A 21,924-nucleotide genomic window follows, 5' to 3' on the forward strand; every position below is an offset into this window, starting at 1 on the left:
TGCATACTGTAAAGTGAGCAGACATTATATATTACTGGTGCAGTTTTTCCCATACTAATACAAACCCTTTTGCAGTTTATTAGAGAATATACTTTCGGTGAAGAAGGAAGACTATCCATGAGACTTTTAGTCAGGTATAACTACCCCACCACTAGTTAGTAGGGGGTAGTGCTGGGTACCCCACTCACACTCACACAACTGGGGTCTCGCCACTTTTTCTTTTGGCTCGGTAGAGGTCGAACATCATCTCTCTCTACAGCTCAACCTTTTTTTGACTGGCTTTTGACTAATTTGCTCTTTTATTTTTCTTTCTTCATTTTTACAGATGAGAATGTTGCTGATCGGACTCGACATGCAGGAAGGGAAGGAAAGCTGCGTTTCCGGAGTTTTTCCTCGAAGACTAGAAAACGTCTTTCTTAGGAATGGAGGACTCCAACCCTTCCCTCAGTGTAGAGGCTTTGCCCTCCTCCTCAAGGAGTCACTCTCCGTTGACACACCTTCGCTGTTCTCCGAGAAGGCGACTTCAAGAGCTTGACCTTGGTCTTGCTCTTTAACTGATGACGGTGCACTCCCTCATTCTGAGTTCACTCAGTTGGCGGAGGGAATGCAAAGTTTGAAGCTTGTTCCTGCTACCCTGAAGTGATTCCTTCAGCGCCGCCGCCACCACACTCCTTCGTTTTGCGATGTCACCTTGAAGAGGGAGGGCAAGGCGAAGGCATGCTCCTGGGCCTCTCAAGGGACGCCTTTCCCTGTTTACAGGTTAGGTCTTCTGGGTGATCTCTTCAGCCCCGACGCCATGGCACTCCCTCGTGATGAAATGTCAGCGACCAGAAGAAGGGCAAAAGGCAGAAACTTGTTCCTGTTCCTTTCTGGGGGCACCTTTCTTGTATGCATGTTAGGTCCTCCCGGAGTGGGCTCCAACACCCATGACCATGAGAAGGCGTCTGGTTTTGCCCATACCTTTCTATAGGCTCGTCAGATTGTGAGGGGGTTACTCGCAAGTTCGATGTGCCATCGTTCAGTTCCAACCTTGTGGTCTCCCAGGAGTTCTCATCATACTTCCTAGGTAGTCCTAACAAACGATGCAGCTATATCGCCTTTACTTGAGCACACTACCTGCGACCAGAGGCACCTCGCTAACAGCGACCAGCCGACAGTAGGAACTTCCAGTCCGACAACGATCTAGCTCGCACCCAGGTTCCAGCTCACGTCTGCGCTTGCCCTTGTGACGTCTCCAAATTTAGTAATCGTGATCGTCCGACAGCTCATGACCACACTTCGGTCAAACTCCTTGAGGGGTATGCAGACCGTTTTCCGAAAGCCATTTTGTTGAAAACAATTGGTCGTATAAACAACTGGTCGAACTGACAATTAGTGTAACGACAATTCGTCGAAATACTTGTATAAAAACTATGAAAAAAAAAAACAAGTAAAGAAAATTGTCCTTTATTAATTTCTTTTAATTCAATAATACAAAGAAACATTTTTAAAACAAACTATGTAAATCTAAGACAAGAAGAAATCTTAAACTTTGATTTTTCAATATTAATCTTACCCGATGATCATGTAGCTGTCAACTCTGTTGCCCGACAGAAAAAACCTAAGGTCGGGATACGCCAGCGATCGCTATACAGGTGGGGGTGTACAACAACAGCGCCATCTGTCGAGTAGGTACTCAGGTACTTCTTGTCAACAAGAACCAATTTTTCCTCTGTCGTGCCACCGGCAAGACCTACTTGGATACGCTGTTGTTTCTGGAGTTGTTTTCACGCTTTTGGTGATGTATTCACTCTAGATTTTAGCTTTCGCTATTCAGGAACTATTATCATTAGCTTATCAAGCTTTTTGATTAGATTTGGATTAATTGTTGATGAACTTTGCTAGATTTTGGATTCCCCCCTTGGCTAATTCAAGAATTCAAGATGTCTGACCATTCTCAAGTCCCTAAGTACAGGCAGTGTAGCGCTAGGGACTGTTCTAGGCGTCTTCCGAAGGCCTCTATAGATCCTCACACCGTTTGTTCCAATTGTAGGGGTAAATCCTGTCAATTGGAAGATCGATGTGAGGAATGCGCTGGGCTTTCGGAATTCGATTTTAATGAATTCCTAAAGAATGCACATAGGCTAGAGAAGGATAGGATCAGGAGGAGTTCTCGCTCGTTTGATTTTTCCTCTCCCCATGCCCCTCAACCTATTCCTTCCCCTGTAGTGGTGACTCCCGACCCTGCTACTAGTGCTCAACCCTCGATGGCGGACATGATGCGTGCCATTCAGGCTCTTGGTGACAGAGTGGAGTCATTAGCTAATGACCGGAATCAACTTTTGGCCGATGTCAAAGAGTTGAAAGAAAAAAGTGCAGTGGGAAGTGTAGTGAGTGCAAGTGCGGTGAAAAGTGTCAGTGTCAGTGTTACGCATGAGGGTGCATCTGTTCGTGCCAGTCGTCCTCCCAGTCCGGGACCTCTTGCAAGCTCCCAAGCCCAGGGGAGAAGCAATGTCGAAGGACCAAAGGGTTCGACAGGCCTTGATCAGCGTACGGATGTACCCTCAGTGGTTGCGGACGCATCTTGCAGAGATCGTCCCATCCACAAACAGACGAGTGAGCCCATTCATTCCTCGTCTGTGGAAGAAGTTTCTAGGAAGAAACGTTGGACCAAGGTCTCACGACCTCTCAAGCGCAAGGTCCCTTCCGAGCGAGTCCAACGGCCCAGGTGTAGCCACTGGGTCAGTTCGGACTCGCCGCAGTCTTCCGAAGACTGCACACCTCCCAAGAGAGGTAGAGTGGTTCCGCAGCAGGCAATCACTCCGTCTGTTGCCGCACCAACCACGGTAGACCCTAAGTGGTCCATGCTGCAGACTATGCAGTCTCAGCTTGCTTCCTTCATGCAGGAGTATCGTGCTGAGAAGGTTGACACTGCACCTGTTAACCTACAACCTGCCACGGTTGTGCGCTCAGCAGATACTGCGGCTGCCTGCTCGCACACTCCACCTGTGAGAGCTCCACCACCGATGCGCAGTCGACCCTGCCAGACGCATGTTGACGTTAGCCGACATGCGGCACCCTCCGTTGACATGCGTGAACTACCGCATCAGCAGTGGGAAGGTGCTGTCAAGCTGCCGTGTTTTGACGCAATGCGGCAGTCTCCGCAACCCACGGCAGTCCCTCCCACGCACCAGCACTCCGCTTTTGTTGTTGCCAGCTCGCAGACTGACCAGCAGCGGCATGATGTTGGATCCAGTGCAGCTACGCATGCACCCGTGCTGCCGGATTCAGCCGTTCAGCTTTCTGCTCCACCTTTGCCACTTCCTCCTCAGCATTCGGATGAAGGAGTATCTGATGACGACGAAGCTGCGCATTTGGACGATCCGCACTCCGACATAGAAGAACCCAAGTCTACGCCTCCCTCCTTAGACTTTAGGAAAGTCCTTGCCCTGTTTAGGGAGTTGTATCCGGAACAGTTTGTGTCTGCAACCCCGCGCTCACCTCCCTCCGAGTTCGCTTTAGGCATGCAGTCAGCAGCTCCTGCCTTTACGAAACTCGTACTCGCGCGCTCATCCAAGAGAGCTTTGAGGGTACTGGGAGAGTGGTTGCAGTCCAAGAAGCAACTGGGGAAGACTGCCTTCATCTTTCCGCCTACCAAGCTTGCTTCCAAATCTAGCGTCTGGTATGCCACGGGAGAGGAACCCGGCTTGGGAGTTCCTGCCTCTGCCCAGGGCGACTTCTCAAGTCTGGTTGACTCTCCCCGCAGGCTGGCTATGAGACGCTCCAAGATTTGCTGGTCCTTTTCTGACATGGACCATCTGTTGAAGGGAGTTTTTCGTGCTTTTGAGATCTTCAACTTCCTGGACTGGTGTTTGGGAGCGTTAAGCAGAAAGACCTCCCCTTCGGATAAGGACTCGGCCATGCTTATCATGTCTAGCATGGACAAAGCCATTCGGGATGGGTCTGGTGAGCTTGCGGCTTCATACGTGTCTGGAGTGCTTAAGAAGAGAGATCACCTTTGCTCCTTCTTGTCTGCGGGGATCACACCATGCCAGAAGTCGGAGTTGATGTTTGCTCCGCTTTCCAAGTGTCTCTTTCCGGAAGAGCTGATCAAGGGGATTGCTGCCTCGTTGATCCAGAAGGATACCCATGACCTGGTGGCGTCTTCCGCACGTAAAGTCACAGCTTTACCTTCCGTGCCTAGACCTAGGATGGACACACCAGCGTCTAGGTTCATCCCGCCCTTTCGTGGCAGAACCTCCAGCAGAGGAGGTACCCGTGCCGACAGTCATCGTGGCAAAAAGAAGAAGGGTTCCAAGTCCTCAAAAGGCAGAATCTGACTGCCTACCTCTCCAGACAGCAGTGGGAGCCAGGCTCAAGAACTACTGGCAGGCTTGGGAGAGCAGAGGTGCAGACGCTCAGTCTGTGAAGTTGCTAAGAGAGGGGTACAGGATTCCGTTCTGGCGCAATCCCCCTCTAGCAACTACTCCCATCAACCTCTCTCCCAACTACAAGGAGGAGGACAAGAGGCTAGCTTTGCAGCAAGAGGTGTCTCTCTTGCTACAAAAGGGAGCGGTAGTCATAGTCCGGGACCATCAATCCCCGGGCTTCTACAACCGTCTCTTCCTGGTAGCGAAGAAGACAGGAGGGTGAAGACCGGTGCTGGACGTCAGTGCTCTCAATGCTTTTGTCACCAAGCAGACGTTCACCATGGAGACGACGAAGTCGGTGCTAGCATCGGTCAGGAAGGAAGACTGGATGGTCTCGTTGGACCTAAAAGACGCGTACTTTCATGTCCCCGTCCATCCAGACTCCCAACCTTTCCTAAGGTTCGTCTTTGGAAAGGTCGTTTACCAGTTCCAAGCCCTGTGCTTTGGCCTAAGCACGGCACCTCTTGTGTTTACCAAACTGATGAGGAATATTGCCAAATTCCTTCATTTGGCAGACATCAGAGCCTCCCTCTATTTGGACGACTGGCTTTTAAGAGCTCCGTCAAGTCGTCGCTGTCTGGAGAATCTCAGATGGACTATGGATCTGACCAAGGAATTGGGTCTCCTGGTCAATATAGAGAAGTCCCAACTCGTCCCATCCCAAACCATTGTCTATCTAGGTATGGAGATTCAGAGTCGAGCTTTTCGGGCTTTTCCGTCGGCCCCCAGAATCAGTCAAGCCCAAGAATGCATCCAGAGCATGCTGAGAAGGAACCGATGTTCAGTCAGGCAGTGGATGAGTCTAACAGGGACGCTTTCATCGCTGGCCCAGTTCATCGCGTTAGGGAGACTCCACCTCCGCCCCCTTCAGTATCATCTAGCTGCTCACTGGAGAAAGGACATGACGCTAGAAGCGGTCTCAGTCCCTATATCCGAAGAGATGAGGTCTGCGCTGACGTGGTGGAAGAACAGCATTCTTCTCAAGGAAGGTCTACCATTGGCTGTTCAGACCCCCGACCACCTTCTCTTCTCGGACGCATCGGACACGGGCTGGGGTGCGACACTGGACGGACAGGAATGCTCGGGCACGTGGAATCCGGAGCAAAGAACACTTCACATCAACTGCAAGGAGCTATTGGCAGTTCATCTGGCCTTGAGAAACTTCAAGTCCCTCCTTCTAGGCAAGGTGGTGGAGGTGAACTCCGACAACACTACAGCCTTGGCGTACATCTCCAAGCAAGGAGGGACTCATTCGAGGAAGTTGTTCGAGATCGCAAGGGACCTCCTCACCTGGTCAAGAGATCGAAAGATTTCGCTGGTACGAGGTTCATTCAAGGCGACATGAATGTCATGGCAGATCGCCTCAGCCGGAAGGGTCAGGTCATCCCCACAGAGTGGACCCTTCACAAGAATGTTTGCAGCAGACTATGGGCCCTGTGGGGTCAGCCCACCATAGATCTGTTCGCTACCTCGATGACCAAGAGGCTCCCGAATTATTGCTCACCGATTCCGGACCCAGCAGCAGTTCACGTAGATGCCTTTCTTCTGGATTGGTCCCATCTAGACCTGTATGCGTTCCCTCCGTTCAAGATTGTCAACAAGGTACTGCAGAAGTTCGCCTCTCACGAAGGGACACGGTTGACGTTGGTTGCTCCCCTCTGGCCCGCGAGAGAATGGTTCACCGAGGTACTGCAATGGCTAGTGGACGTTCCCAGGACTCTTCCTCTAAGAGTGGACCTTCTGCGTCAGCCGCACGTAAAGAAGGTACACCCAAGCCTCCACGCTCTTCGTCTGACTGCCTTCAGACTATCGAAAGACTCTCAAGAGCTAGAGGCTTTTCGAAGGAGGCAGCCAGAGCAAGGAGGACATCCACTCTCAAGGTCTACCAGTCAAAATGGGAAGTCTTCCGAAGCTGGTGCAAGGCGAATTCAGTTTCCTCAACCAGTACCTCTGTAACGCAGATAGCTGACTTCCTTTTACATCTAAGGAATGTAAGATCCCTTTCAGCTCCTACGATCAAAGGTTACAGAAGCATGTTGGCAGCAGTCTTCCGCCACAGAGGCTTAGATCTTTCCACCAACAAAGATCTACAGGACCTCCTTAAGTCTTTTGAGACCTCAAAGGAGCGTCGGTTAGCCACACCAGGCTGGAACCTAGACGTGGTTTTAAGGTTCCTGATGTCAGCAAGGTTCGAACCGCTTCAATCAGCCTCTTTTAAGGATCTCACATTAAAGACTCTTTTCCTCGTTTGCTTAGCAACAGCTAAAAGAGTCAGTGAGATTCACGCCTTCAGCAGGAACATAGGTTTTACATCTGAATCGGCTACATGTTCCTTACAGCTTGGTTTTTTAGCTAAAAACGAGCTTCCTTCTCGTCCTTGGCCCAAGTCGTTCGAGATCCCAAGCCTGTCCAATTTGGTTGGTAACGAACAAGAGAGAGTACTATGCCCAGTAAGAGCTCTTAAGTACTATTTAAGACGTACAAAGCCATTACGAGGACAATCAGAAGCTTTATGGTGTTCTATTAAGAAACCTGCTTTACCGATGTCTAAGAACGCAGTTTCTTATTACATCAGGCTTTTGATTAGAGAGGCCCATTCTCATCTGAAGGAAGAAGACCATGCTTTGCTGAAGGTAAGGACACATGAAGTTAGAGCTGTCGCTACTTCAGTGGCCTTCAAACAGAACCGTTCTCTGCAGAGTGTAATGGATGCAACCTATTGGAGAAGCAAGTCAGTGTTCGCATCATTTTACCTTAAAGATGTCCAGTCTCTTTACGAGAACTGCTACACCCTGGGACCATTCGTAGCAGCGAGTGCAGTAGTAGGTGAGGGCTCAACCACTACATCCCCATAATCCCATAACCTTTTTTAATCTTTCTCTTGAAATGCTTTTTATTGTTGTTTTTGGGTTGTACGGAAGGCTAAGAAGCCTTCCGCATCCTGGTTGATTTAGCGGGTGGTCAAATTCTTTCTTGAGAAGCGCCTAGATTAGAGGTTGTGATGAGGTCCTTTAGTATGGGTTGCAGCCCTTCATACTTCAGCACCTAGGAGTCGCTCAGCATCCTAAGAGGATCGCTAGGCTCAGTAAGGAAGACGTACTTAAAAAGGCAGAGTAATGGTTCAAGTCGACTTCCTTACCAGGTACTTATTTATTTTATGTTTGTTATTTTGAATAACTGCTAAAATGAAATACGGGATACTTAGCTTCTAATGTTAACATGTATGCTGGTCTCCACCCACCCCCCTGGGTGTGAATCAGCTACATGATCATCGGGTAAGATTAATATTGAAAAATGTTATTTTCCTTAGTAAAATAAATTTTTGAATATACTTACCCGATGATCATGAATTTAAGGACCCTCCCTTCCTCCCCATAGAGACCCAGTGGACCGAGGAGAAAATTGGTTCTTGTTGACAAGAAGTACCTGAGTACCTACTCGACAGATGGCGCTGTTGTTGTACACCCCCACCTGTATAGCGATCGCTGTCGTATCCCGACCTTAGGTTTTTTCTGTCGGGCAACAGAGTTGACAGCTACATGATCATCGGGTAAGTATATTCAAAAATTTATTTTACTAAGGAAAATAACATATTTTAATTAAAGTGTAAATAAAATCTGACCCCCGTCAGGATGTCCAAGGGAAGGTGAAGCATCATCATAGGATTACGCTTTGCCAATATTTCCCCCTCCCCAACCCTTTTTCTTACGTCTGAGGGTAGGCGATTTCTTGTGCCTTAATGTAAACCAGCAGAGACATAGGACCTAGCCTTGGGTAGTGTGAGTTACTTCCTTCTTTAGCCCTATCCCCTCCTATTACTTCTTGCTGATAGATTTCTTGTCCATTCTTCCAACATCTCTGAGAACCCTGGCCTTGCGTACAGGGGTAAGAGGGATGTTGGAGAGGAACACTCTTGAAGTCATTCTAGATGATTGTGTGGACTTCTATAGTGGATGAGTCAACCAGAGCTGGAGGTTGGTCATCGACCTCTCCACGCAATGAGTTTGTGTTCAAGTGAAGTTAAGGTGGAAACAGGGTGGATCTGAGGGGCTTGTACTTTTAGTACCTGTACGTTAGTCCAATAGAGGTATCTCCCTTTTCCTTCTATGGTAGAATGTACCAGTTCAAGACTCTGGGCTCTGAACTGGGTACTGTTCACCTGGGTGCTAGCTTGGGGCCACAAACAAGGGATATGACTGTGAATGTATCTCTCAAATGGATGATCCTGTCCTCCTCCTTGTGTCAGTTGCTAAAAGATCGAGGTTGTCTTTCTGCTTTCGTCATGATCTGGGGATTGTGATAATCGAGCAGTATTTAAATCTCCTACCAAAGCTCATGTTAAATCCCTTGGGCAGTCTGGTAACAGCAAGAGTTGATCATCTTAACAAATGCATAAGCAAGCCAAAAGAGGCTGCACATCTTTTCTGTCAAACAGACCTACCATGGCGTTTGCAGAATATTCTCGGCCACCTTTGCTCGTACCTCGAGCGAGCGTCTTCGTCATAGATCTCTCAGTAATTTTTTAAGCATCGATGGTTAGTCTCTAGGGATCGCCACCCCTCTTCGTACTGATGGGACGGGAGGTTTGGGAGCGATCATATCGGAAAGGAAAAAGAGGGACAATTAGAAATTCTAAAGGCTGGGTGGAGAGTGTACAGAACACATCTGTGCAACTCGACGGCCAGAATCAAAATAAAGACTCTAAGAGCTGTTAGACCCAGCCCACTAATGAATGAATAGTTTGTGGCAATTGCCAGAACCTCAATAATTCTTCATTGGCTGTTTCCATATTTCACCAGAACCTTACCCCTACTAAAGGACATAGGTTTGTATAGCTAGGAAAAATACAAATTACTTTTAAAATGTGTGATTTTATCAATTTTGAAGATAACATGTAGTTGTGAGAAAAAACCTTGAAAGAATATTTAGGTATCATAAAAGTTTTATGTATTTTCAATGAAAATTAAATTTAATATTTAGATGAGTAATTTATTTTGTTTTATGATTTTAGTTGCGATGTTCCGTTGGTGACCTGTGACGATAGTGGCAGGACGCCGTTTACTCCTCAAGAGCCCAAAATTATGATTTTAAGAAGACCTCAAGCCAAGCCAGATCAGTCCGTAAATGGAATGATTACTGTTAAGCAGAAGCAGCCTGTAAAAACTTTGGAGCAGGTTAGTTAAATTTTATGCTGTATGTAGTTATTTTCTTTATAGAATATTCCATTTCTATAGAATAATCATTACCAGAGCATAAACATTTAAACAACTTGTAAACCTATAGTATTTTTCCTAGCTACGAGACAGGTTTGAGACAGTTTCTATAAGTGTTAATTTTTTGCTACTTACGAATGTAACAGTTTAGCTTCCAACGAATAACTCGGATAGTAATTTTCATGTACGGTGTAACTGTGTGTATTAACTTATCATTATCACATTTTACTAAATAGCTTTACAGTTGATTAATTTATAGTTTCCCCATCTACAACTCCATTAATCATAAGTTGTGCAGGAAATTCCATTCACACCAACCTGTTGAACCAGGAAAGAGAGAATCTCTGCTGTGCATGGTGACAGTGTGTGCCTTACTGTACAGGACTGGCTTTCCATTGTACAACTATTGTTCACAGCTGCTAGTTACTTTTCAATTCACTTTTTGTGAAGCTATACTAGTGTGCCAACAATTTTCTTTTTCCTTTTGTTTTGTTTTTAATTTCCCAAACCGTTTTGTTATGTGCTATGCAGAATCAGTTTCCAATCGCACCCACACCAGTGCCTCTGCTGTTACGATTTCCTTCCAGAGTACCACATCCAGTCATGACTTCTGATTCTACACTTGTTTCTGTACCCATGAAGGATATGATTGACAGGCTTTGATTTAAAGATAGATACAATTTTTCCCAATAACTTGAGTCCCTTTTTGCCTTCCTTGCTTCTTCTTCTAGTAGTTTCAGTAAAGGTTTGTTCTCTCTTGAAGGAATTTTAAAGGATCATTGAACCGAGGGTTCTTTTTCAGTTCCTCTCTTGGAGAGAGATGCTTCATGATTGACTGCTTGTAGGGTTTTTCACTCTTGTGATTTGGACTGAGATGACTCCTAGAATGAGATCCTTAACAACAGGTGTTGTTTTACCAGCCTATGGAGGAGAATTGATTTCATCACACCCATAGTATGTGGGATTCATCTCCTGAAATTCGTTATTCAAGATATTTACGGCCCATGGCAAACTCCCTCCTTTCCATGCAGACCAAAGAGTTTCACTGGATAATAGCCTTGGCTTATTCCTTTTTTGGCTCATTTTTCCCTCTGGTGAGACAGTGCCCATTGTTTTGTGGTCATTAAGCATCAGGTTCCAGTTCAGTGTAAGACGACTACACCCTTGCCCCTACCTGCATAAGGGAAAGGACTCTGCCATGATAGACATCCAGACCTCATGTCTTGTCATTTAGACCTTTTTGGCCCTCTAAGCTTGCTTGGTACAACTCAATTTTGCAATTAATGGATTTGAATGCTTACAGCATTGAGGCAGGTTAGTAGAGGACCCAGAAAACAAACCTACATTTGATATTTATGCCTAATAAGAGGAGATTTTCCTGCAAAGAAGTATTGGATGTGATGTCTAGTACAGTACCTCTTAAGCGCCTACATAGACCCTGAAGGAAGCTTTTATTATTGAATTTGTTTGAACAGTGAAGAACCCTTGACTAGTATTATGACCTTCCCCATGCTCTGCAATTTCTGAAGGATTGCCTGTCAAGGATTGAGTGCCATTATACTAGCCGAGCCCATGACTTGCAGGGGTAGCCCCTAATGTTTTTGTTACCAGACCATAAATTCCATCAATTCTATAAGATTCAGGATTGTGATTGTGAACCCAGCCACAGAAGCTGTTGTTCAATATGTGCAGCTTGTAAGATCTTTTTAGGTGTCTTGCAGAGTGAACTTTTAGTGATGCAGTTGTCAAGAAATGGCAGGATGATTTTTGTTGCCTCATTTTGTCCCAGTAGAAGTCTTAACCTTCTGGATGTTTTCTTTGGGAGGGGGTGTTTCCTGGTCCCTTTCCCAATTGAAGAGACTCCCGAGACAACCCAAATTTCACAGGTTTCCTGAGCGTCTGCACTTCTCGTGTCTTCGGGCATTGTCTTTATCCAGTTTGACCTAAGAGTAACATTTTGGAGCAATTGCAATTGCTAAATTTTGTAGTACACCAGCAACTACTTCTCACAAAGAGATGTTGCAAAGTTGATATCACAAACAGAATGTACCCTAAATCAATGCCTAATATTTTATATTCATGATGTCAAATTTTCACTCCGTTTGATCTGATATGAGCAGAATTTGGTAGCTTGTGGGTTAGGCTTGTTGTGAAGAAGTCGAGCAGTGGCCTTGTCCACTGAGACATTGATCCCTGAAGATGGCCCCCTATGAACCCTTGCATGAAGCTCTGGACAGAGATCTTACCCTTAAGACTGGTTTCCTCCTTACCTTAGCCACAGCCAAGGGAGTTAGCAAATTACACAGTCTGTCCTACCTTATGTCACATTCCAAGGTGTGGGAAGAACTATATTTTTCCTTTGTTCTGGAGTTCTTGGCTAAGACACAAAATCCTTCTTTACATTGCTGTTTTCACAATCTTGTCTATTCAATAGATAACTCATAATCTAGATAATCTGCTATTCTGTCTCGTAAGAGCAGTCAGAAAATATTCAAGAACACCATTTCATTTTTGATTTCATGAAATCATTATGAGAGCGCATAAATCCTTAAGGAAAGTGTCACCAGGGGCCCTCCCCTCATGCACGTGATGTCCGTGGTCATGTGGCAACCATGGTGTTCTGCAGGAACCACTCAGTAACCAAAGTTCTTAGTGTAGGGGTCTGGAAGAGATGGGACACATTCACCGGCCACTTCCTGAAAGATTGCACTTGTAGGTCTTTGAACATATTCTCCTTAGCCCCCATTTTTGGGGATCAGCGAATAATTTAACTCTTGCTCTTATGGGATACCTAACCCTTTATCACAGCATCAGTTGTTCCTTGTATTATAAAGATCTGAAATGTGGATTAAGTCTGAAGATACTTGTAAGATTGGGTCTTGGAATACTTCCTTGGATCCCACCCTAATGACGGTAAGAATACCTGTAACTCCTTTTTATTATGAACGTTTATTTCTCATCTACCTTGGTCTGAACTCATAAGATACTGACATTACTACCCCTCCTCTTCACGATCTAGTCGGACTGTACTCGCCTACTTACTTTTTTATTTTTGCATAAAGCTTTGTTTACTACTTTAATTGTCTTAAAGATTCTGACCTCCTCTTAACGGAGACTTTCTCCCACCCGAGGAAGACTTCCATTTAAAGGACTCGGAAGTTTGTATATCCGCGAAGGAATAAACTACAAATTTTTAAAATAATTTGTATTTATCTTAGCTATACAAACCAGAGTTATTTAAGCAAAAGGTCCTGCCTCAACCATCCCGCAAGTCTTTGACCAAGATAGAATGGATCTGGCATCAAAGTAGCATGTAATGCTGCCCAGCCATGGAGTTGCTAAGTAACCTATTAAATTTACAATTGAACCCCATTTTTCTTTATTGCTGACCTGTCTTAGAAAATTGACATTAGGAGTAACCCATTTAAATGACTGGTTTGTATAGCCAGGACAAATACAAATTATTTTAGAAATTTGTAGTATTATTGTGATCTCAATATTAAGAACAAATTAAGAATCTAAGAATAAAATGGTATAGAAATAACTATTCAGTACAGTATATGAAATAAGACTAAAAAAAAAGTAGAATTTAGAATACTGTCGGCAAAAGAATATTCAAAGTTAAATATGCAGTACACTACCCACTAACAAGGACTAGAAAAAGCTACAATATAGATCATATGTTATTCATATTTCATTTCGTATTTGGTATGCAATTAGATTATTAGTAGTGGTATTAAATTAATTTTAATGGAGAAAACTTATTTAAAAAACTGAAGCAAGAGGTAGGAATGTCTCATAGGCCATAGTTAATGTTGACAATCAACAAAAAGCTAAAGAATGTGGAACCACACTTATGCTAGGTTCCTTGTATCCACTCGCATCTGGAAGACAAAAATGTGTGGGATTGGACATTGGAGGCTTAATTGAAGACTATTAGGGCTTGCAGTAATAAGTTTATGATGAAACTACTGTTCTGATTTATTCCCCAGTGATAATGGTACCCTAAGCTGAGATCATAATATTTTCTATTTTGAGTTAGTTTGTATTATTTGCAATGTTGTTTAGACTGAACAGTTACCTAATGCACAGATTTAACATTACTTCTAGTAATGTGTAATATCTACTGTATAGGAAAGGCAACGCCTTTATTCACGATAAATAATTTCAGATATCATGGTGACTTATGAAATATGAGTGTCACAGAATACAAGTAGGATGGAAGAATTGGGAAAAAGTGCGTGGAGTACTATGTGACTGGAAAATAGGGGTTAAGTTGAAAGGTAAAGTACACAGGACCGTTGTGAGACTAGCAATGATGTATGGAGCAGAGACGTGGGCAATAAAGAAGATAGAAGAGAAGAAACTGGATGTGGCAGAGATGAGAATGTTGAGATGGATGTGTGGGGTGACAAGAAGAAATAAGATACAGAATGAAGTAATTAGGGGTACCACAGGAGTTAGAAAACTACCTGATAAGATCCAAGAAAGTAGATTGAAGTGGTATGGACTTATCATGAGAAGAGATGAACAGTATATTGGAAGGAGGGTGATGGAAATGGAGGTACAGGGACGAGAAGGAGAGGGAGACCAAAGCAAAGGTGGATGGACTGTATCAAGGATGACCTTCGATCAAAGGGATTAACCGGTGATGAAGTGTGGGACAGAGGTAGATGGAGAAAGCTGCTCAGAAACATCGACCCCACATAAAAGTGAGAAAAGATGCAGACAAAGAAGAAGAAGAAAAAGAGTATCACCCTAAAAATTTTAACCACCTTGACTTAATTTTATTTTTCCCCCTAGGTTTATTACTTTTCATTAGCGTTTTCAAAATTGTTAAAAATAATTTCAGAGACAGCAAGAGTATGCGGAAGCTAGATTAAGAATATTAGGCGACTCAGGGGACTCGGAAGATGGGAAATCAAAGCCAATACAACAAAAATCTTTGGAACAGGTACGGTATTGTTAGCCCGATATTTTTGTCTTGTTCATTTGGTGTCTACTTTATGTTTTTATTTTAACAAGGAGATATGAATTTTTCAGTTTTACAGTGATTAAACTTTTTTTTTTTTATTTTACACTGCATTGAACACCATATTTGTTCCGTAACTGGAATACAAACCTCGCTATTTATTAAGGGTTATACTTTCGGCGGAGCTGAAATGATGAGCCATTAAAATTTAGTGAGGCTTAACTACCCACATCGCTAGTTAGCGGGGGTAGGGGGGGGGGAGTTGCTTGCTACCACTCCCGTTCTTCATTCAACTATTGTCTTCGCCTTTTCCATTTTCCTACGGGAAACTTGGATTTCTGAGCGAAGGGAATGTGGTCTCTCGAAGATTGACTACGGTCTTTCTCTTCTCGAGGCCGTTCACCTCTACAACAGTGTACTATTGGGGAAGCTCCTTTCCCGTGCGCCGATTAGGTTGCTCTTCCGATTGTTTATCTCAATTATTTTTAGTGAAAATATAATTGTATTTTAACTTTTCAGCTTTTCTCTGTGGGGAACACTTCCCTTCGGAGGTTCAGTGGTTCTCACTATTAGTGAATATTCGTTGCTGATTTAAACAATTATAATTCTGATTTATTACAGTTACTCCGCTCCCCCCATCTCCCGTGGATGTCGACTGGGGAAGGAAGAGCGCAATACTTAATTTTATGTTGTTCCCTCGGGGTTCCTCTTCAGAGTTCCTCCCTAGGGAATTTGTTAAATAATTAATATTTTGTCGGCGCAATACTTATTTTATGTTGTTCCCTAGGGGTTCCTCTTCGGAGTTCCTTTCTAGGGAATTTCTGTTAAATAATTGATTTTATTTTTCCCCAGTTAACTATGCAGTTTTTCTTCGTTCAACTAAGAGTGCCAATGAAGCAGAGCTGTTCTGTTCATGCGTGGGGAATCTGCTGTCACTGCCGTCCCTCAGAGGACGTCGTCATGGGCGTCATCCCTTCTCTTAGAAGTACTCCCGTGACAACATGACCAGCACTTCAGATCATCTTAGAACGCTAAAGGAGGGTCGCCTCCAGGGGTTGGACAACTTCCCTTCCGAGGGAAGTTTCCTCCCCAGGTGTGAGGTTGTTTCTCCCTTCAGAGGGAGAACTTCCCACATCTTAATAAATTTATCGTCTCCGACTGCTGTTGCTGCCTTCGCCAGACTTCTCTCCCGACTTGCTGAGTTTCTCTTCCTTCACTGGCGGAACACGGTCTTGGCACGTCTCTTCTACGAAGTGCTTAACCCTCTCATTCGCGCGAGAGGCCACTCATAGAGACTCCTCTTCGGAGGATCGCTACTGTTAAAGGTCAGCTTGCTGATCACCCGGCCCTCAATAGGCATCTTCTAGTCTCTTTTACGAAGTGTTCACCTCTCTCGTTCGCAAGAGTGTCCACTCATAGAGACTCCTCTTGGGAGGATCGCTACTGTTAAAGGTCAGCTTGGTGATCCACCGGCCCTCATGGGTGTCTTCAAGTCTCTTCTACGAAGTATTCACCTCTCTCGTTCGCGATAGAGGCCACTCATAGACACCTCTTCGGAGGATCAAGCAGACCTACCAGCGCAGCAGACCTACCATGACCTACCGATCTACTAGCGCAACCTTGCGCTGCAACGTAGTCCTTTGGACCTTGGTCCTGGACTCTGATGCGGACCTTTTTACGGTCCCCATCGGTGGATGCTCGCCCTTCCAAAGGGCACATCCCAGTTCCTGATCGTCCTGCCAGCTGACCTACCGATCTACCAGCGCAACCTTGCACTTCAACGTAGTCCTTTGGGCTTCGGTCCTGAACTCTAACGTGGAGCTTTTTACGGTCCCCATCGGTGAATGCTCGCTCTTCCAAAGGGCACATCCCAGTTCCTGATCGGCCTGCCAGATGACCTGCCAACCTACTAGGGCTACCATCGCGCGCGTGCCGATGATTTTCCATTCGCGCGCCAATTGTCTTCTGCGCATGCGCACCATCAGTCTTCCGCGCACGTGTCAACAGTGTTCCACGCTCGTGCGCGTTGACGACCTTCTGCGCGCGGCCGCCGATGATTTTCCGAGTCTCCGCGCGCGGGCGCTGGTGGTCTCCCGCGCACATGAGCGTCGATGCTCTTGCGCGCGCCAACACTACCACGCACGTGCACCGACAGTCCTCCGCGCGTGCGCGCCAATGGTCTTCCGCACTCACGCACCCATGCAACCGCCCTTGCGCAACCAGTCACACGCTTTGGCGCATGCCTTACTGCGCGCCAGTGCTCTTCCACACTTTCCTGCGCAGTTACGGTCTCAGATCCAATGCGCCAGTTCTTGCCAAAGAGTCAGGACTCGCAGATCCAATGCACCAGCTCTTGTCTAAGAGCCAACACTTGCTAAAGAGTCAAGGCTCGCAGATCCAATGCACCAGCTCTTGTCTTAAGAGCCAGCACTTGCCTGCTCTCCAGGCAGAAATTGAGCACCAGCATCATCCTGTGTGCCATCGCTCCAGTACTCTCCTACACACTCGCGCAATAGGCAGTAAAAAGGAATAAAACTTTTTGGACTGGTGACCATTGCCCCATTCCTCCCCGCACACACACAAACATTGCCACCGGGAAAGAGGAATAAAGCTTCAGAGAAGGATTCAAGATCCTGAAGATTCCATCCTACAAGGGGAATCGAAACGGAGAATCCTTGGTCCTTGTCTTTTCTGAAGTTTCTTTTTTCCTTGACAGACCACCGTCAGCAAACGGGAAAGCATCAACAGTCTGATCTCTAGATCACTGTTTACTGATGGCTAGTTTACTGATAGCTAGGTCGCCGATCACCAGATCGCCAATTGTTAGCTCAATGCTGATCCTTGACCTCTAGTCGCTCCAATGACTAACGATCTCCATTTGCTAGCGTTTCCAATCACCGATTGCTTGTCAGTAACCAGTCATCAGCTTGCTGATCACTAGATCACCGATGGGCAGCTCATCTTTCTTCGATCATTGAACTCAGCTCGCTGATCTCTGACCAGCCCATCCTTCAGCTTGCTCATCTCTGACCAACCAGGGGGGACCATAATCAGCTTACTGATCTCTAACTCACTATCGGCTCACAAACCACCGATTAATCGGTCATCGGCAATTGGCCAGCAGTTCGTGACTCGAACTTACTAGTCAACCTCTTCCTTTAGTTTCCTAGATCAGAAGGTATACATCATACTTCTCCCTACTGGCCGTTCGCCATCACACTAAAGTGATCGGCAAACGTTCGACAACCCTCATCTACGGCTTGTCGTCAGGGAACTATTTGCGAGCACTCTCCAACTGCACAATAACCACGATACCCAATGGTTAACCATTGATTAACATTCACCAGATTGATTCTACTCTAAGGAATAGCATCAATCCCATCAGGGCGCGTGGTAAGGCTAAGCGTGGCCTTCCTTTCAAAGAAATTCTCTCTTGAGAAGAATTCTTACACTGGGTATCGTGCCTGATCCTTTACGACACGAGTCAAGACTCCAGCGTCGATAATCTTCCATGCAAAAGGATCACCAAGGAGCTGTCCCTTTGGGTCGATGTCCACACCTTGTTGGAGTTCGATCAAGGCCTAAGACCTCAGGTCTTCATTTGCACACTGAACCTTAAGGACACTTATTCCAGGTCCAAACCATCCATCTAGGAAGGATGGAAGATTCAGTCTAGACTAACAAGAAACACCAGTTCAAGGCACTGTGCTTCGGTCTTTCCACTACACCCATCCTGGTCTCACAGGATCGGCTTCTGTCTCCTCTGTCTCGGGACGACTGACTGACCTTAGCAGACTCAGTGGCAACCTTACATTAACTTTGGAACTTCTGAAGTCTTTTTACAAAGATCCAGTGATCAGGGTAAACCTACGAAGTCTTCCCTACTTCCCTCCCAGAAGACTGGTGTATCTGGGAATGATTCTAGACACCAATCTCCACAAAACCTTCTCAAAACGAGAACGACTCCCATTCCAGGAGACTTGAGTCGGAAAAAGAAGAGAGGAGGGACCATAGTGCTGCACCACACGACCTCAGCCCTCTGGACAGAGCCCAAAAGTACCTTCACTTAAATCTCTTAAGAGATGAAGGCTAACTTTCCGGTCCTTCAGCAGCTTCATCGGTTCCTAACAGACCACTCAGTGATGTGATGGACCACACACCACATAGAGACTCACATCGACAAGCAAGAAACTTGCTCGTAGCCTCTTCCCATCTAACAGTATAAACACTAAGGTGGGCCAAAGTCCGTCCGATACCACTATCAGCCCGCTTCATTCCAGAGTGGAAAAACGAGCTCGCCAACAATCTGTGCACAGCATCACAGATAAGGTATACCAAATGGACTTTGGATCGCCATGTAGCCGACAAAGTCCCAACTTTACGAGGTCCTCCAACTAGGGGTCTGTTTGCAACGCTCCTGAATCTCAGGCTGCCGTTGCTCACCAGTCCTAGACCCCAAGGCTCTCTGGCAACAACGGTGGGTATAACAATGACGTTTACATCTCGTCCCTGTTTTATCTGGAGAAGGGCACTCAAGAAGGCTAGAACATCAGTCAACCTCTCAAGGACTCTCCTAGCTCTGCTATGGCATTATGCAGAACTGTTTCCAAACATTTTGCAGCTCCTGATAGTCTCCAAGAGAACCCTCTCCAAATAACAGACAACCCACTTCGACACCTACCACAAGCTATAGCTTTGCTATGATTGTAAGCCTGGAGACTACCCAATACCTCTTTGCGAAAAGGTTGTCTAGATATCTGAGGAATTCCTCAGCATCAGTCTACCAGGCAGTATAACATCTTGTGTGGTTGGTGTCATGTGAAAGTGTGTCTCTCCACTCGATACCTCTATTCCAGCAATAGCGAAATCCTCTAGTATATACAAGAGGAAAAGACCCCCTATTCAGTTCCGACAGGTAAAGATGATCACTCAGCCTTGATCCTTTACCTTCAAACTGAAAGAAAGGGACACTCTCTCATCGATAGACTTTTCCCAACTCATACAGACTTACATCTTGCCTTTCCCCAGTCGGAATTGAGACCTTCCTTTCGGAACATGGTTCAAATCTTCGATCCCTAAAGGGACCTCCTTATGTTCCACTTCACCAGGCAACAAATTTTCTCCTGATTTAAGAACACAATGTTCCTACACACTCGGACAGCAACCATACGAGTCTAGGAACTTCATGGTCTTTCTTTCGACATCGCCCATTATTGAGAAGGGCGGGCGAAAGACAATGTTCAGTTTTGTCCCTGAGTATGTCGCCAGACAGTCTCCAGAGGTGATGGATCCTACACAAGTCTCAACTCGGTAACGGACGATCCAGATCATCCGTTACTGTACCCAGGGTAAGGTATGAGACTTTACCTAAAGAAAACGGCAACAGCCCGCCCGGGTCCCTTCTCTTGTCATCAGCACTGGGAGAGACTAGAGGAGGATCACCGAAACATCATCGCGACATGACAACTCATAGTTTCAGGGGCATAACTATGCCCCTGGTCCTTCTTAGCAGATTACTCTGTGATGCAGGTTTTACAAGAAAGGATGTGAATGCTCAAGGTGACTTTCACAACCTTTCTCCTGCAAGACGTGACCCACAGGAACTCGATACGATCTCTATCGGTCCGATGGTGGCTGCACAACAGCTGGGTGTATACCTCAAGCTCCTTATTGAACAAGTAGCAGAAGGTTGAGGGCACTGTTACCCGGTTTTAGTCTGCGTGAATGAAAAGATTTGACTGGTTCTTATTCTTTTCTTCATCCTACCCTCTCGTGGGGAAAGCAGCATCCTGGGTTCTCTGCATAAGCTGACCTCAAACCACTGCAGGTAAACCATGCTCCCTTTTGTACCTAGCATTAAGCCAATACTGTTGCGTCCCCATACCCTGGCGAGGTGGTATTGGGAAGTCTTGGTTACATCAGGTTTTTCCTACATAGACTCGGAATAACTTTACCAAGACAGTCACACTTCTGCACGTCTCAACACACAGCTTGCGTAGGCCGCGGACCTTGCGTAGCAAGGTTTAGCGAGGGCAGGGACTCCTTATTTTTGAGTACTAACATACTCAGATAAGGAGCCCCCGGGCAAAGCCAAAAGCCAGATTGGCAGGGACCTCCACCCTTCCTAATGGGTGAGTCGCCCCTAATAAATAGCGTGGTTTGTATTCCAGTTACGGAACAAATGACAAATTCGTAGATAATTTGTATTTTTCCTAACTATACAAACCTTAGCTATTTATATAAACTTGCCCGCCATCCCTATCCCCCTTGAAGTCCTACCTCCGAGCAAAGTGACTAAATCACAGGTGTGTGAACGGGAGTGGTAGCAAGCTACCCCCCTACCCCATGCTAACTAGCGGTGTGGGTAGTTAACCCTCACTAAATATTAATGGCTCATCATTTCAGGTCCGCCGAAAGTATAACCCCTAATAAATAACTAAGGTTTGTATAGTTAGGAAAAATACAAATTATCTATGAATTTGTCATTTTATAGCCAACAAATTACATTTACTAACCACTTCTTATATATTAACAAACTACACTGGGTCACTAGTTATTGTAATACTGTTGTAGTTAACGAGTGAGTGTCCTTATTGTAGTATCATCTGCAGTACGTATACTTTGCCATGCATAACTTCGATGCCACAGAAGTTTTTCTTTCTCACCACAGCCCCAGTGTTGTCATTTTATGTCCTTTTGAATTTATCCCTGTGTTCTCTTCTCACATAACTCAAACTTTTTTCCAAATTTCACATCTCGTCTAAAAACAAATCTTTTTTGAGCGAGCCCTCAGTCTAGAAATTACTGGAAGTGCCTGCAAATCAATTTGATGTAATCAGTAAACAATTATGTGTAACCTTTCATCACCTATTGCTTTTGAAAGTTTTGCCTTTGCATTCTCAGCATAATTGGAAACTTTCACATCCTTTACAGGAAGTCTTAAACTCAAAGTACTGTATGTATAGCAATTGTTAAAGAAGCTAAAGTTTAATTGGAGAAGGCCAACTGTGGTATTGTTTCCAGCCTTTCTTACTGACTGCCACATTGAGAACTTTAAAAAAATCCTCTGGTGGCAAGTCAGTCTTCTAAAATCCATTTTTGTTCCAACATGGAGTACTTACCTCGAACTACTTTCTTAGGAGTATCTAGGATCTCCTCTCTATTCGACCAAGAATTTTGCGTAGTTCCCCCTATCTCCGTTTCCCTTGTTGGGTCGCCCCTTGGTGGATGGATACTCGCCCTGAGGCGACCCTGGGTCTGACTCGCCAGTAAGCATCTGGTCGCGGCGTTGATAACATCTCGCCGCTCTCTCTCACATCCCGTCCGACCC

General features: G+C 45.5%; 1 protein-coding gene across 5 annotated transcripts in view; it reads left to right on the top strand.

Moving 5' to 3' along the window:
• LOC137628735 (SUZ RNA-binding domain-containing-like) overlaps nt 1–21,924 on the top strand; it is a 252,206-nt gene that overhangs the window by 193,827 nt on the left and 36,455 nt on the right. For all 5 annotated transcript variants that reach the window (XM_068359914.1, XM_068359911.1, XM_068359912.1 and 2 more), the window contains exons 3-4: nt 9,421–9,583; nt 14,475–14,576. In XM_068359914.1, the coding sequence (XP_068216015.1) occupies nt 9,421–9,583; nt 14,475–14,576 (265 nt within the window). The remainder of the gene's footprint in view (nt 1–9,420; nt 9,584–14,474; nt 14,577–21,924) is intronic.

The sequence above is a fragment of the Palaemon carinicauda genome, chromosome 36 (genome assembly GCF_036898095.1).
Source record: "Palaemon carinicauda isolate YSFRI2023 chromosome 36, ASM3689809v2, whole genome shotgun sequence".
Taxonomy (NCBI): Eukaryota; Metazoa; Arthropoda; class Malacostraca; order Decapoda; family Palaemonidae; genus Palaemon; species Palaemon carinicauda.